At 39.8% G+C, this 17,350-nt stretch overlaps 1 protein-coding gene across 7 annotated transcripts in view; it reads left to right on the top strand.

Moving 5' to 3' along the window:
- The window catches only part of TCTN1 (tectonic family member 1), a 37,844-nt gene that overhangs the window by 2,339 nt on the left and 18,155 nt on the right, over nucleotides 1-17,350 (top strand). For 4 of the 7 annotated variants that reach the window (XM_072802500.1, XM_072802503.1, XM_072802502.1 and 1 more), the window contains exons 2-7: nucleotides 2,357-2,477; nucleotides 9,001-9,131; nucleotides 10,484-10,635; nucleotides 12,714-12,801; nucleotides 14,475-14,584; nucleotides 16,054-16,080. In XM_072802500.1, coding sequence (XP_072658601.1) covers nucleotides 2,357-2,477; nucleotides 9,001-9,131; nucleotides 10,484-10,635; nucleotides 12,714-12,801; nucleotides 14,475-14,584; nucleotides 16,054-16,080 — 629 coding nt within the window. Of the gene's footprint in view, nucleotides 1-2,356; nucleotides 2,478-8,575; nucleotides 8,753-9,000; nucleotides 9,132-10,483; nucleotides 10,636-12,713; nucleotides 12,802-14,474; nucleotides 14,585-16,053; nucleotides 16,081-17,350 lie in introns of those variants that run through there. The other 3 variants (XM_072802504.1, XM_072802505.1, XM_072802506.1) reach the window with 3 other exon arrangements.

Genomic DNA, 17,350 nt, shown 5'->3' on the forward strand with positions numbered 1-17,350 from the left:
TCTGAGTTCTGAAAAATCAAAATTGTAATTTTAAACACATAAGGCAGGGAACCTAAACACAATTTTTTTAAAAGATTTTATTTATTTATTCATAGAGACACAGAGAGAGAATGAGACGCAGAGACACAGGCAGAGGGAGAAGCAGGCTCCATGCAGAGAGCCTGACGTAGGACTCGATCCAGGGTCTCCAGGATCACGCCCCGGGCTGCAGGCGGCACTAAACCGCTGCGCCACCGGGGCTGCCCTAAACACAATTTTTTACATTAGCATGCACAAGTTGATTTTTCATTTTACTAAGCACGTAAAGGAGCACTTGTCTAGAGGTAAGTATGTAAACTTCAGGGGGAAGACTTTTGTGTCTCAGATTAAGAAAGGATTATGTAGGGCAGCCCAGGTGGCTCAGCGGTTTAGCGCCGCCTTCAGCCCAGGGCCTGATCCTGGAGACCTGGGATTGAGTCCCGCATCGAGCTCCCTGCATGGAGCCTGCTTCTCCCTCTGTCTGTGTCTCTGCCTCTTTCTCTGTGTCTCTCATGAATAAATAAATAAAATCTTAAAAAAAAAAAAAAGAGAAAGGTTTATGTATTTATTGGCAAAACCTTCCTTTTTGTATTCATACACTTCTTTCCAAAATATTTTACCTTTATTGAGCAATGGTTTTGTAAAGCTCATTTTTATTGTGAAATAGTTCATACGTGCAAATCAGAATGCTGTGTAGACTTTCTACCACCATTTGCTTGAGATCCTTGTTTTGCATGAGATTATTGTTTTGAAAAAGGAGACATAAGACTGAAGCTTGATTTTATTCTCTCCTTCCTAGCAATAATTACTACCATTAATTCAATATTTTTATTTTTTAAGCTTTTATTTTATTTTTTTACTTTATTTATGATAGTCACACAGAGAGAGAGAGAGGCAGAGACACAGGCAGAGGGAGAAGCAGGCTCCATGCACCGGGAGCCCGATGTGGGATTCGATCCCGGGTCTCCAGGATCGCGCCCTGGGCCAAAGGCAGGCGCTAAACTGCTGCGCCACCCAGGGATCCCTATTTTTTAAGCTTTTAAAAAAATTTTCAAGATTTTATTTGAGAGAAAGCAAGAGAGTGCGTACATAAGTGCAGGGAGGGGTAGGAGAGGGAGAAGCAGACTCCCAGCTGAGCAGAGAGCCCCATGCCTGGCTTGATCCCAGGACCCTGAGATCATGACCTTAGCTGAAGGCAGACACTTAACCAGTTGAACCACCCATGTGCCCCGGCTCTCTGGATTTTTAGTTCCCTATTTTATTTTATCAAATGGGGGAAAAGACCCTTTTAAAGATGGAAGAGCTTAATGATAAACCCTGGGTGGCTCAGTTAGTTAAGCCTTTGCCTGGGGTCCTGGGATCAAGCCCCATGCCAGGCTCCCTGCTCAATGGGAAGTGTGCTTTTTCCACTCCCTCTGCTCCTCTGCCTGCTTGTGCTTGCTCGCTGTCTCCCAAATAAATAAAATCCTAAAAAAAAAAAAAAAAAAAAAAAAAAAAAATCCAGAGTCACTATTATTAAAAATTAAATGTGTGGGCACCTGGGTGGTTCAATCTGTTAAACGTCCAACTCTTGGTTTGGGCTTAGGTCATAATCTCAGGGTTGTGAGATTGGACCCCTCTGGGGGCTCCGCCTAGGGTATGGAGCCTGCTTAAGATTCTCTCTCTCTCTGGCCCTCCCCCCCCTCCTCAGTGCTCTCTCTCTCTCTAAAAAAAGGAAAAATGTTGCAAAGATTTCTATCCCCCTTATGCTTTATTGTCTAAATTACCAAAGATATTTCCAAAATGCCAAGTACAAAGCACCTGAGCCAATTTGATTCTTGGTCAATAGTTTGTGAATGTGGGCTCAACTTCAAAGCCACAGGTGATACTTGAAGAGAGAAACAAGTTTGAGAACTCTTGATTACTAGTGGCCTTCATTGGGCTTTTCCTCTGAATCAGAATCTCCACAGGAGGAACTTGGGAATCTGTTCTATTAGACCAGTGGTTCTTACGGTCCAGTAAATGTTTTAGCATGCTGGTTCTTAAGTTATCAGCATCACCTGGATAGTTTTTGAAAAACACAAATGCCTGGGTTTCATAGCTTACCAAATCAGTCTTTATAGGTTGAGCACAAACAGAAATTTCCTAGTGAGTCAGATGATTAGCTACTTTGGGGAAATCTCAGATTAAGAAGCATCCAAATGGACTAATTTTCACTTCACAGGTTTTCCCCAAAGTGCAATAGGAAAAATAAAATGGACCTTTTTATGAAATAGACTTTTGGTACTTTGCAGTGGCAGGGGGCAGTCACACCCTGCTGATGGTGAAGTTCTGCATCCCACCTCTTTTGTTTCTATAGTTGCTGCTCTGTGTGTCTGTGACCTGACTCCAGCACAGTGTGACGTCAATTGCTGTTGTGATCCTGATTGCAGCTCCATGGATTTCAGTGTCTTTTCTGCCTGTTCAGTTCCAATTGTCACGTAAGTTTGTAACGCATGCAGTTTTGATGAAATTGGACCGAGATTATAAAAAATCTAGGGACAAAAAGTGAGAAATCTTCCAGGCTGAAAAACCCAAACCTGGTTTCCAGTATTTTGCATTAAGAAGCCATGCTGTCCAAACCAATATGTGGAAGAGTATCGCTCCCTTATTTGCATCCAGCCAGATGATAGTGCAGGGAAAAAAGAAGAGAGGGTATACTTTGTTAAGAATATAAGGAAATCTTTGTATTCAGAGATTGAATTACATTTCACTCTGATTTGTAAACAGATAATGTGCACATTTTTGTGTAAGTGGACTAGTCTCATGTATATAGCCTAAGGTGGAAAATGCAGTTGAATTTTACAGCTTTTGTTGTGGACATAGTACTTGTAACAAAAAATTAAACAGGAAAGCTTTGTTTATACTTTTCTGATATGTAAATCTAGGAATTCTCACAGTTCACACTGTATAGGAGAACAGTGGAAAAGGATATTCCCAGTTGATTACAAGGTAAATAATATCTTCTGAATGATTTGTTTCTTGTAATTCAGATTTCAAAGCTCTTTGAAAAATACAGCACTTAAAAGAGGTTAATTATTTGGAATGGGACCAAATAATATTCAGAGATAGCCACCTCAAATTTAGACTTGTAGCAAATTGTAGCAATTGATACTTAATAGATTGATTGCTTTTTGGAAGTACAATGTGTTTTTCCCATAAGAAACTATCTTTTTTTTTTTTTTTTAAGATTTTACTTATTTTGAGAGAGAGAGAAATAGTGCACACATGTGCACAAGCAGGTGGAGGGGCAGAGGCAGATGGAGAGAGAGAATCTCAAGCAGGCTCCATGCTCCATGCTCCATCTTACTACCCATGAAATCATGACCTGAGCTGAAACAAGAGTCAGACCCGTAGCTGACTGACCCATCCAGCTTCCCCTCATGAGAAACTACCTTAATGACCAATGGGAAATTGAATCTGCTTATAGTATTGTAAAAATGTTTGGAGAATGGTATGTTGTAATTAGATTATTTTTCTGGATATCTGGACTACTGAGTGGTTCAGTCTTTGTTAGAAATCATTCTGCTTTTCTGCCTTAATAAGTATAAGCCTGAGAGTCAGATTTTGGCTCCATTGGAGATCATACTTTAGAATGTCATTTTTTCTTGTATTAGTCAATACCAAATTTTAGATATAAACTATTTAGAATGTGGGTCAGCAAGCTTTTTCAGTAAAAGGCCACATAGTAAATATTTTAAGGTTCACAGGCCAGTGGTCTCTGTTGCAACTTTCTTACCTCTACCATTGATGAGCAAAAGCAGCCATGTAAATGAATGGACATGACTATCTTTCAGTAAATCTTTATTTATAAAATTAGGTGTGGTTTGTGGACCTCTGGTATAGAAGTTAGAGCTGAATCCATAGTGCCCTCAAGAAAAGACCTCATGATTTTTTTTTTTTTGAGTTAGTTTTGCTTATGACTTTCTTCTAAATACGAAGCATGGAAATAATGAAATTAAAATTAATAATCCCAATTAATTGATTATTCTCATTATGTAGGTTCTAATTCATGAAAGGCTTGTTTACATCTGCTAAACTGTCAACAGCTAATCCTATCATCTAATGATTTATAAATTTATTGTTAAGATTAGTGGATTAATGTCTGTTTTCTTCACTAGATGTAAACTTCATAAGAGCAAGAATAATATCCCTTATGCCCCTAGTGCCTAGCGCAATTTTTGCCACATAGTTGGCCCTCATTAGAAGTGAGTTGAATCGGGGACGCCTGGGTGGCTCAGCGGTTGAGAGTCTGCCTTTGGCTCAGGTCATGATCCAGAAGTCCCAGAATCGAGTCCATTTCAGGCTCCCTGCATAAAGCCTGCTTCTCCCTGTGCGTGTGTTTCTGCCTCTCTCTGTGTGTCGCTTATGAACAAATTAACAAAATCTTTAAAAAAAAAAAGAAGGAAGTGAGTTGAATCGATGAATAAAATTTTCCCCTCCACCCCTAACCAACACTCTGGTATTTTTCTTGGCTTCTCTACCATTGTTTTCTCAGGCAGACAAGTAGGCCAGAACCTGGAGGCTACCCTGACTCCTGCCTCCCCTTTCCCTTCTCCCATCTAGCCTTCTTTCATACCTTACCATACCTTCATGAGCACCAGGATTATAAGGTGGGCTAGGTGTGTAGCCCTGCCCTCATGGAGCTCACTGAGTAAGGAGTGCAGTAAGGGAGATAGAGGAGTGGGTGACAGTTCTGCCCTAGGCATGGAGACCACTCAGAGGAGTGGCATCTAACCTGGGCAATTGGACTAGGGAAGGCTTTCTAGAAAAGACGATCTCAGTGGGTCCTGAAGGACAGGTAGAAATTGGCCAGCATAGTATCAGAGGAAGGCATTCTAGGTTAAAGGAGCCGCATGGCAGAGTCTTGGGGGTGAAGGAGTATGACTGTTGCCTTAACTGCTGGTAGCTCAGTGTGGTGAAGCTAGAAGGAGAAGGAGGCTGAGAAGAGTGTGCGACAGTGGTAGGGGTCCAAGCCTGAGAGGTTTTCAGTGTATGCTGAGGGGTTTGGATTTTGTCCTGAATTCTGCAGGGCATCAGGGGGTGAGGCGATTCGATTCCCATCTTAAGCAGCATGAATGGCCTTTCATTCATTCTGGTCTCCCACCCACCCAGTCATTGGCCTTCATCCAGGGGAGAGGATCTCACAGGAGAATCTGGGACCCTGTACCCCAAAGAGCCAGTCTTCTGAGGCCCTGGGGGACTTCATACCCCCAAACCACTGGTGGCTCTCCTGCATAGTACCTCCTCCTCCTGGTATAGTCTCGAGGCTGTACAGTCTAGACAGGGAGCTCAGAGGGATGCCCTCTCTGATCCCATCAAAATTTACTCCTGGATCCTCCTCAAAGTCTTGTCTTCCTCTGAGTTCCTTTCATCCCTGTCCCAGGGTTGGGAGAACCCATTTCCAGTAGGAAGCTCCATGAATGAGTCTTGGGACACAGGTGCCAGCTAAAGAGGTTACCAAAACCTCAAGGTCAGTGGTTACAGGGGCTAAGCCTGGTAGCAGGGAGCCGAGTAAGAAACTGTTGCAGATATGAATGAATAGGTACTCTCCTCCCCATGACTAGAGAGATACACAGAACTGATACTGATCCACTGTGCAGGATTTGAGAGTGGGCAGACTGGAAGAGGAAGAGTAAGGAGTCCCCTTCTAAAAAAAAAAAAAAAAAAAAAAGGAGTCCCCTTCTGCTGCATTCCTTCAGCATTGCCTGCATTCCTGCAGCATTTCTGCTGCATTGCCCTTGTGTCTGCCCATTCCTACCCCCTCTGTATAAGCTCACTCATCATCTTGTCACTCACTTGCTAAAAAGCCTTTAGAAGCTCTCATTACCTACAGACTCCTTCCTTAGCTTGGATTCAGATCCATCCCCAAACTCTTTCAGATCCTTTTTCCTACTAACCCCCATCTTGAATCCTCCATGCAGTCTAACTTTGGTACTCAAGAGTTTTCTAGACCCCACCAGAACATTACCCATCCTTGGCCAATGCCATTATTGCACTTGATTAGCCATTCCTTCTCTGTCTGACTCGTGCACATCCTTTAAGACATAGTAGGCCTCATAAATTTATCAGCGCTAGATGTTTTCTCATAAATACTAATACTTTTTCAAAAATATTTTTATGGGGATCCCTGGGTGGCGCAGCGGTTTAGCACCTGCCTTTGGCCCAGGGCGTGATCCTGGAGACCCGGGATCGAATCCCATGTCGGGCTCCTGGTGCATGGAGCCTGCTTCTCCCTCTGCCTGTGTCTCTGCCTCTCTCTCTCTCTCTCTCTCTCTCTCTCTGACTATCATAAATAAATAAAAATTTAAAAAAATATTTTTATGCCCACAGTAATGATTAATATACCATTAGACCTATACAGGGCTTTTCGAAAAGTGGTCACTTTAGCTTCCTTATACTGTAGCAATAATCATCAAAAAACATAATGGAAATAGGTCTTATTCATAGCACTCAATAGAAATGTCACATAAGGGGATGCTTGGGTGGCTCAGTGATTGAGTGTCTGCCTTTGGCTCAGAGCATGATCCTGGAGTTCCCAGATCGAGTCCTGTACCCTGTTCCCAGTGGGGAGCCTGCTTCTCCCTCTGCCTGTGTCTGCCTTTCTCTGTGTCTCTTATGAATAAATGAATAAAATCTTTTTTTAAAAAGTCACATAAGAAGTGCTCAGAATTTATGTGAAGAAAACTTGAAATAGACAAAACATTTGAATAAATGGAGAGATAGTTTATGTAATGGGATGGGAAGAATCATTATATAAGTAAACTAACTCATAAAAACTTAATTTATAAGTGTCGTTCCAGTCAGGGAAGGAGTAATGTGTCAAAAAGATTCTAAAATTGGGATGCCTGGGTGGCTCAGCAGTTGAGCATCTGCCTTCGGCCCAGGGTGTGAACCTGGGGTCCCGGGATTGAGTCCCACATCGGGCTCCCTGCATGGAGCCTGCTTCTCCCTCTGCCTATGTCTCTGCCTCTCTCCTTGTGTCTCTCATGAATAAATACATAAAATCTTAAAAAAAAAAAAAAAGATTCTAAAATTCATCTAGAAAAATAAATGTGAGAACAGCCAAGACCTTCCATTATTGAACAAGAAGAGCAAACAACCAGGTTTTAAACATTTGTAACATTACAGTAATGAAAATAATGTGTATTGTTTCAAGATAGGTAGATCAGGGGAAGAGAATAGAAAGACCAACAATCAGTTATGCCTACTGATTTTAAAGAAGTATCATGTATTTTTTTCTTATTTATTTAATGTATAGTAAATATGGTATTTTACAATGAGATAAATTCAGTAAATGACGTAAGATAACTATTGAAAAATAAAAATGTTAGATTTCTGCTTCATAGCATTATACCAAAGTAAATTACCAATAGATCAAGGAGTGAAGTGTTCAAAAAATTTAATGAAAAAATGAAAAATATAGGTAAACATTTGTTAATCTTGGGCTAGGGAATGTCTTTTAAGCATAAGCCCACAGGCAAACCACAAAAGGAAAGATTGATAATTTATTAAAAAAATTAAAATTACTAGATGACAAACACCGTAAAATTGAAAGGTAGCCAAACAGAGACAAAATATTTACAACATATGATACTCAAAGGGGATTCTTAAAACTGGATTCTCACAAACCAATGAGAAGACAAACATTCTAATAAAAAATGGTCAATAGATGTGAAGAAGCACCTTACTGAAGAAGAAATACCAGTGAGCAATAACTATATGGGAAAACGTTTAAGCTCCCTAGTAAATGAGAAAATTCAAAATAAAATGAGATAACAAATTTTTACCTATGAAATTGGCAAAGGGTAGAAACTGGATAGTATCTATTCTTGGCAAGAGCACACATCTTTCCTTTTTGGAGGGAGATGTGACAATAGGTCTTAGAAGTCTTGAGCAACACATCTAACTTCTGACCCAGCAACTCCACTTCAGGGAACATAGCCCAAGGAAATAGCTGGAGACATTCATAAAAATATATGTGCAAGGATGATGTTATAGCATTATATGTAATCAGGGAAAACTAGAAACAACCCAAACTAACAGCAGAGAATTGACTGAAACATTTAGAGTATTGTAGTAAGTTGGTATACAACGAAGCCATTTCATATAATATTGTAAAAACATATCAATGACTTGGGAAATATTGGGCAATACAGATTGAGAAAAGGCTTTATAACAGTAGATGGGTTATGATCCCTTTTTTGTTACATCTCTATCTCCACACCATATTTTTTTAAGACTTTATTTATTTGACAGCAAGAGAGCACAAGAAGGGGGAGCAGCAGAGCGAGAGGGAGAAGCAGGCTCCCCACTGAACAGAGAGCCTGATGCAGGACTGGATCCCAGAAACCTAGGATCATGACCTGAGCTGAAGGCAGGTGCTCAACCGACTGAGCCACCTGGGTGCCCCTCCACACCATGTCTGTATCAAATTGATTAGAGTTTGTCAAGTCTGGGATTGGTTGAAGTCTTGACTATATCCTAACTTCTAAGCCCCCAGATTTCTAGATAACTTCACATTTTCTGATTTTCACAGTCCTTTGAAGACTGCTTTATTCTAAAGACAAGGAATTTTGGATCCATTCTGGTTACTTACAGACAACCTGAAGTTCTGCAAAATTTTATATGATTGATGTGTCAGAGTTTACAAGGTTCATTTACATCAAAATTATACCCTGATCTGTATTCCGTACTTGACGAGATTTCCTTAAAGGTTTGTCTTAATATTTTACCTTTTAGAGGAAAAAGTTTCAAATGCTAAACATTTTAACACCGAGTAAACTAAATAAAAATGGATTGAAGTCTAACATCACACTTTCATAAATATCTTCCATGTAGTTGTTAACACAGTACAGTTCAGGCATCTGACAGTTTTTAAATAATCTTGCTAAGATTGTGTGCAAAAGCCTTAACAATTTTGTATTATTATTATTATTTTTTTTTTTATTTTTTAATTTTCAGGGGCGATAGTCAGTTTTGTAGTCAAAAAGCAGCCATCTATTCATTGAATTTTACAGCAAATCCACCTCAAAGGATATTTAAACTTGTTGACCAGATTAATCCATCTATTTTCTGCATTCATATTACAAACTGTAAGTATTTGATGGTGATACCCTTTGAGAAGCCCTGGAAAGTTTTTTCTTTAAAAAGTTGTTATATGGAAAAATGTCTCATTCAGGTAGATTTAAAGCAATCAGTTTAAAGTTTGACTAAGGTGCATCTTCTGAGGCCATTTCACAGGCCACTGCAAGTAACTTTATAGACCTATGGGCATGCACATTTTCTTTAAAACTAATGTGCTTATGAAGTTGTCTTTTGAAATCTCATACTTCTTTCTCTGGTGTTTACAATATGTAGACACACATAGGAATCTAGATTTATTTAGGTTATACATATATATATATGTATGTATGTGTATATATATATATTTTATTTCCTCTTGATTCAATGGTTAAAAATCAGGTTCAGCTTTGGTTTCAATTTCCTTTTTTTCTCTTTTATTTTTACTAAGAATATTTGCATGAAAACAGGATCTTTATTTTTATCTGAGCATTTAGCTCAACTAAGTGTTTAGATCCAAAGTACCTGTAAGTGTAAAATGTTAGCAAGATATCTAAGATGAGAATTGTATTTATGTTTCATCAATTAAGCTTCATCATCTTTTCAGATCATCTGTATATTTTGAATTTGTTCCCTTCAGTTGAAAACTAGGCTAATGCTCTGCAATTTCTTTTTTGTTGTTGTTGTTGTTGGCAGGGAGAGAGTAGAGGGGAATGGCAGAGGGAGTGAGAGAGAATCTTAAGGAGGCTCCACACCCAGCACGGACTTGGGGCTCAATCTCACAACCCTGAATCATGACCTGAGAGGAAATCAAGAGTAGGACGCTTAACTGATTGAGCCACCCAGGTGCTCCAGTGCTCTGGGATTTATAATCTAAAGTAGTGACCAGTCAGTCATTGTTAGGTTCTAGGACATAACATCAGGCAAGTGAACATACCAGCCCATTTTGTCCTTCTCCTGATATGTTCTATACACAGCACATCATTCTTCTGGGCTTTGATTTGGAGGTGGTTGTGTAAAGACAGAAGCAACATCTGTTGTCCCTGTGGCCATTTGCAGAGAACTTTGCCTTAGAGGTTAATGCAGGAGGCTCCTCACTCTGTGAGCTGGAGAATGATTGGCTATTATTGGCTTCTGTTGTGCTATTTGCCTGCAGGCTTTAGAAACCGATATTTCTACACTGTTAGAGAAGCAGGCTGAGTCTGGAGATCCTGTTTATTAATAAGACTCAAGAAATTTTGGGTAAAGTAAATATGGAAAGAGACACAATTTTTTTTTCACATCAGCCTTAATACTACTAAAAACTGTTTCCAAAATATTATTTATATATATATATATAATATACATATTGTATGTCGTTTTAAAATACCCTTTCTAAAAACAGATAAACCCGCACTATTCTTTATTAATCCGGAAGAGCCTGATGAAAATAATTTTGATAAATTGATGGAAACATCTGAAGGATTTTCCTTGAATTCAGAATCAGAGCTTTCTTTCACAACCCAGTTGGACACTCCAGATACTGCTAAATATAAGGTGAGCCAAGAACTTGAGTCTACTCATCCTGTTGTAAATATCTTGTCCTTGTAAGTTAGTTTTTCAGTATGTTCTCAGCAAAACTGGCTTCCCCAAGACAGAATTCACATTATAGAGGGAAAAACTTAAAGTTCATGCCTAGAAACCGAGATCACAAAAACGAAAAATGAGTCATTGATTTCTAACATAGGGTTTAAAGTTGTCTATTTTTTAATAAGCCTGCATTTGTCTCTGCAGAATTCTTTGTGCTTCTTCACCTCAAAAAATGCAGCAGAGTGCTTGAGTCATGCTGCTGGGGACATGGAGTGGATTGGTTGGGTGCCTGGTCCTCTTTTCAAAGCTATATTTAGTTTTAGAGACTTTAGGAAGATGTGTGCTATTTTATATCTATTCATTAGTAAACTTTTAAATGCAATATACATTAACTTTGAATAAGCTTCAGATTTTTCAGAAGCATCTTTAAAGAGAAGTAAAAAAGCATCCTAAGCTAATTCTAAAAGTTAAAAGTATGGAGGTACATAGGATGGAAAGGCCCCTATGGGAAAGGCCCCTATTTACAATGTGCACTAAAATGCGCATTGTAAATCACTGTTAACAGATTGGTGTATATTCCTAATTTTTTTTTTTTTTTAGATTTTATTTATTCATGAGAGACACACGCAGAGGGAGAAGTGGGCTCCCTGTGGGGAGAGCCTGATGTGGGACTCGATCCCAGGACCCTGGGATCACACCCTGAGTCAAAGGCAGATGCCCAACCACTGAGCCACCCAGGCATCCCTATTCTTGATTTTTAAATGCATCTATAAAAATATATAGTGTTGTGTAGAAGTAGAATTTATAGTTATCTACATTGTTCTGTAAGCTTCCATTTTTATTCAGTGATGAATTATATGCATCTCCCCATATCAATATAAAAGTTAACATTTCTTGAGCATTTTCCATGTGCAAGCTTTCCGGACATTACTTCACACAACCCTGAAAGAGATACATCATTGCCCCATTTAACTGATGAGAAAAACTTCCATATAGGAAAGTAACTTGTCAGAGCTAGGATTGGAGCTACATTTTAGTGATACAAAGTATCCCTTCTCCATATGTATCGGCATTTATTATTGAGCCATTCTATTATGAACAGATATTTGTTTCTAGTTTTTGCTATTCTAAACAATCCATAATGAACATTCTTATAGATACTTATATCTTTGATTGAATCCTGAGGATATCTTCCTATAACTGGATTAACTTGGCCAAAATGAATGGAGATTTAAAATATCCATATCAGATTACCCTCTGGAAAGATTACAGGAATTTAAAGTCCCAGGTCTAGTGAAGAGGATGTTTCCCCATACCCTTGTTGACACCAAAGCATTTGGATACTTTTTGAGAAAATTGGTTGTATGGACAATAGCTTTAAATTTTGTTTTGAATATTGGAGAAAGGTTTCATATGGTTTGGTTTGGGGAAAGAAGGCCAGTCCGTGTTATGATTTTAATGTGTCCTGTATCTGTTATTTAAATAATTATTGCTAGTAAAAAATAATTACCTCTTTCACCCCTGTTCCTGGCCACACAGTTCCTGTCTGCAGAGGCAGACACTAAGTCAGCTTTTTATATAACTTTCCAGAAGGATTCTGTAATAAAAAAGCCTGCAAGGGTGCCTGGATGGTTCAGTTGGTTAAGCATTCAACTCTTGATTTTGGCTCAGGCCGTGATCTCAGAGCTGTGAGATCGAACCCCAATGTCGGGTTCTGCATTCAGTCGGGAGTCTGCTTGACATTCCCTCTCCCTCTGCCCCATTTCCTGCTCTCTCTCTCTTTCTAAAATAAATAAATGAATCTTAAAAAAAAAAAGTCTGCAAATACAATAATATGCACACATACAGGAACATACATATATCCTTCAAAGAAAGGGATGGGGCAGCTGGGTGTAAGCTCCATGCTGTCAAGGACCATATCTGTTTTTTGCTCATCGCTGTGCTCCTGATGCCCAAAATGCTGCCTGGCACATGGTAGGTGTCCAGTAAGTGTTGGATGAATGCTTTAATAGCACCATAATAGCTTGAGGTTGGTCTCTTTACAGTATGGGGTTCATCTGCAGACTTCAGATTCATTCTTGAGATTTCCCTCTCCCCTTACGTCATCTCTGTGCACTGATGATAACCCTGCAGGTAAGACAGTTGGTATTTTTCTTTCTCTCTATAAACAGAGTTTGCTCTTTGTTTAAACTTATACTAACCATAATTATGCAGGCTTCATAACTAGAAACAGTCTTAGAGTTGAAAGAGACCTCAAGGATTATGTAGGTCAGATTCACAACCACATCTTTTATGCCATATGCAATCACTGCCTTGAGCACTTGTAGTGATGGGGACCTCACTACCTGAAACTAGCTCACTCAGTTACCTCTTCCAGTTTCTGGAAAGTTCTTTCTTCACTGAAGCTAAAGTTTGTTAATAGCTAATACTAAGCACTTACTGTGCCTTTGCATGTGTTTTTCCATTTGACTGTCACAATAATCCTCCGAGGTCAGGTCATTCATTTTTTAGGTGGGGAAATTGAGAAATATTCAGTCTCTTGTTCAGGCTTGCTCTGGCAGTAGTGGAGTGGGGATGTAGCCCACATAGCCACCTCCCATGGGACCTGCTTGTCCTTTCAGGAGTATCATGGAGTCTGTGGAGTAACTGTCTTGGCAGTGGGAGGTAGCAGGCATGGCATTCCAATCCTTAAGGCAGCACTGCTGTGAAGAAGCTAAGTAGTGTATGGTGGCATGTGGCCTAATGAAACATCATCTCATGTAGGAACAAAAATGGATTCTGTTGAAAAGACACTCAATCTTTCTTGCAACAGGAACAGAGAGAGAGGCAGAGACACAGGCAGAGGGAGAAGCAGGCTTCCTGCAAGGAGCCCAATGTGGGACTGGATCCCGGAACCCCGGGATCGTGCCCTGAGCCAAAGGCAGACGTTCAACTGCTGAGCTACCCAGGCATCCCAACAGGAATAGTATAAATTAAAACCAAACTGAGATACCACTTTCATCTAATGGATCAGCAAAGCTTAAGAAATTTAGGGCTCTGGAGAAGTAGCACTCATCTATGTAGCTGGCAGGACTGTAAATTGGTACAACCTCTGTGGAGAGCAATTTAGCAATATGTATCAAAATTGCAAATGCATATGCCCTTTGACCCATTGTTCTGCTTCTAGGAGTTGGTCCTACAGAATCTCTGGCCCACATGCAAAATAGTAGATTGCAGCATTGTTTGTGATGGCAAAGCCAGAGACAACTTTAAGTGTCTATTAATGTAGAACTTGAATAAATTATAACATATCTATAATAGAATACTAATTATCCCTTAAAAAAAAGAGGATGAGGGATCTCTTCATGTTCTAAGATAGCCTAAACTCCAAGATACATTGTTCAGTAAAAGAAAAAAAAGTGAAGTGTAGACTATATAACATGTATTTGATTCTAAAAGGGGAAAGAAATACTAAAAATATATATACACACATACTTTTATTTGCATAGAATATTTCCAGAAAGCTACACAACAAACTTGTTGCTGATTATCTCTGAGGATAAGCAGTTGTCTCTGGTGGTGGCTGCGGGGATAGATGCGAGGAGACAAGGATTGGAGGAAGAGTCTCTCAATATCTTTTTGTGCCCTTTGAATTTTGAATTGTGTGAGTGTATTACCTATTAAAAATATAATTTCAAGCATATTGTATATCTGTATTTAAATTATTTTATGGTTTTACTTAGACTACAATTTTTTCGTTACCATTGGACAATGGAAAAGTTTCTTCTCCCTCATTTTTTTTCCCTTGGGAATGTTATGATTTCCAGCATTTCTAGTGAACCAAGCTGTTAAGTGCACCAGAAGGATCAATTTGGAACAGTGTGAAGAAATTGAAGCCCTGAGCATGGCTTATTACAGCAGCCCTAAAATTTTGAGGGTAAGAATTATTTTGAAGTGAAACTTATTCGTCAGATTTGTTTTCTGTTCTTTGCACCCTTTTAAAATATGACAAGTATAAAAAAATATGACAAGTATAGAATAATTTCAGTACATGATTGACAACTGAAGTTTAAAGTTTTCTTCTCTAGTTCTTTGGTGTACTGATATCAAAGATATTGAAAGAATCACTTAAAATAATTTTTATTTTTATATAGTTCATATTTTGCTTTTATTCATTGTTTTGTTTTTTGGCTTTCATTCATTTTGATGAATAACCAATAATGTCTTTCTCCTGAATAAAAAAGACTAATAACTGAAAACCGTAGAAATTATAAAAACATCTTAATATCTATGACCGTAATTATCATATTAGCACCAAAAAGATACCTCTCTGAGAAACAGGCCAGAAAAGAAAAGAAAATCTACTTTCTGGTTGGCTGATGAAATAAATAGGAAAGAGCAGGCAGGAAATCAGTTCTTTCTGGTTGCAGTGACTGAAACCTGAAGGGACGAGAGAGGCCACTGGCCCATTTGGCGGATAGCACGGAGGGTTATGAGAGGTGAAGGGTTTTTCAATGATGGAAAACCATTCCATTATTGTGAACCTCTACCTCCTGATCCTTATTTTTGGGGGAACAAGAAAGGAGTAGAGTGGTCCATGACCTCAGTATTCATCTGGGTTGCAGCCTTCAGAATCAAGTTTAAGCTTTTCCTCTCCCTTCACTTTCCCTCTTCCCCTCTTCTCATAAGTCAGGTACATAGGCCTGTGAATTCTTCCAGTTATTTGACTTCTCCTGGTGGTCTCAGAAATGACTTCTCTGGTGTGCAGGCACACCTCTTCCAGAACAGACCTCCCCAGACGTGTCTACTCAGCCCCTTTCCCAAATCTTCCTTTGGCCCCGTAGGGTGTCTTGTGATGAGAAGTGAGGCTGGGGGAGATGGGGATGGAAAGTGAAGGGAGGTTGTGCCTTTGGAAAGAGTGCTTGGCTGTGTTGGGGAGGTAGGAGCTCTCCCTTGAGGGGTTTCGGCTAGAGGTAGGAAGAGCAGTTAGGAGGTAATGGAAGTGGCCTGGGCCAGCGATGGTGGCCTTCCAGTGAGGACAGGTGCAGGAGGGTGACCAGAAGGCTAGGAGCCATGTCCTTCCCACAGTGCTGTGTCACTCGTGACCATGTGGAAAGTCCTGAATAATGATACTGAAGCATGGAGGCATCTGAGACCAGTTCTGTGAGGCTGGTCTATTAAGCTTCCAATCTGAAGGAAATGAATATAGAAGGAAGACATAAAATTACCTCTTTGATTGTGACATAGATATATAAATATGTAGGTGGCAGGTCTTGATTAAGAAAATTGTTTTCCTCTTTATGAAGCCTTTAATAAGAAAATTATGCCCTTTAAACTGTAGTCTGAAAAGGTAATAAAAATGCTTCTTTTCATTGTATTTAACAAAATTTGTTTATTTTTGTTTAGGTACCTGGTTTAAGAGCAAAGGCAGAGGTAAGAGTATTTATTTATTTTTTTAAGATTTTTATTTATTTATTCATGAAAGACAGAGAGAGAGAGAGGCAGAGACCTAGGCAGAGGGAGAAGCAGGCTCCATGCAGGAAGCCAGATTCAGGACTTGATTCCAGATCTCTGGGATCATGCTCTGAGCCAAATGCAGACGCTCAACCACTGAGCCACCCAGGTGTCCTGGTAAGAGTATTTCTTGATGGAAAGTAAGGTAGTTTATAATACACTGTCTTATTCCTAAGCCCTTTGAAATGAATACACTTAGGATTACAAGGATACCTTACTGTCAGTAACAAAATCATTTGCCAAAAGGCAAGCAGTAATGGAATAGGGAAGCTCCCTAGTAGCTAACCCTTTTGTAGTTACAAAAGGGGCAGATGTTAAAATTCTCTGTTTTTGCAGTTGGCACTTTTTCATATTTAAATGGCATAGCTGTCTTGACAGACAATGGGCGTGATTGGTTTCTGTGCTTTCCCTGGCATATCTTGGGATATTCTTGGTCTCTTGTCTGGAGAGCTGGCTAGCTCCCAGGATGCCGTCTGTGCCCATAGACAATAGAAGTATCTTGCCCCTGAATGTCCACACCTGTGTGGGGGCAGAACATTCCCGGTGTAGCTTCAGGGGTTGAGGTGTGCATGGAAGTTCTGTTGTAACCCAGCCGGAGGTTCTGTTGTAACCCAGCCCAGAGGTTCTGTCAGGCTGTGATCAGGTGGCCAAGGTCTTCTGTGGTTATGTTAGAGCAAAGGAACATGCATCTACCCCTTATTTTTGGGTCTGTGAATACAGTTCCCAAGGAGGCCGAAGGCGAGGCCTTGTTACAGTCTTTCAGAGCTCCTGGGATTGGCTACCCTTCGTTCAAAATTCAGCTTTGCCATTATTTTCTCAAGTGACATGTGCCTCACTCCTCCCAGTTGTCCAGTAGATGGTAAGTGTCTGCCCCAGAGGCCGACGTGAGGCTCAAGTGGGAGAATGCACATGACGTGCTCTGTGCAGTGTCTGGCACTCAGGCTGCACTTGGGGCAGTGATACCTACTGTAACTGATTTCATTAAGTCTCAAGATACAAACATGTGTTTAAGATAGACATTTGGAAGGAAATAGTCTTGTGACTTTGGACTTCACACTTCTGTGTGTGGGCCTGGATTTCCTCATCTGTGAAGGTATTTTCAAATTTGTTTTAGTTACAGAGCTTTTTCAAATATGATCTCAAGCAGAACTCTCCCCAGTGTGTAATTTGGATTGAATCCAAAGCCCCT

The sequence above is a fragment of the Canis lupus genome, chromosome 27, assembly GCF_048164855.1.
Source record: "Canis lupus baileyi chromosome 27, mCanLup2.hap1, whole genome shotgun sequence".
Lineage (NCBI taxonomy): Eukaryota > Metazoa > Chordata > Mammalia > Carnivora > Canidae > Canis > Canis lupus.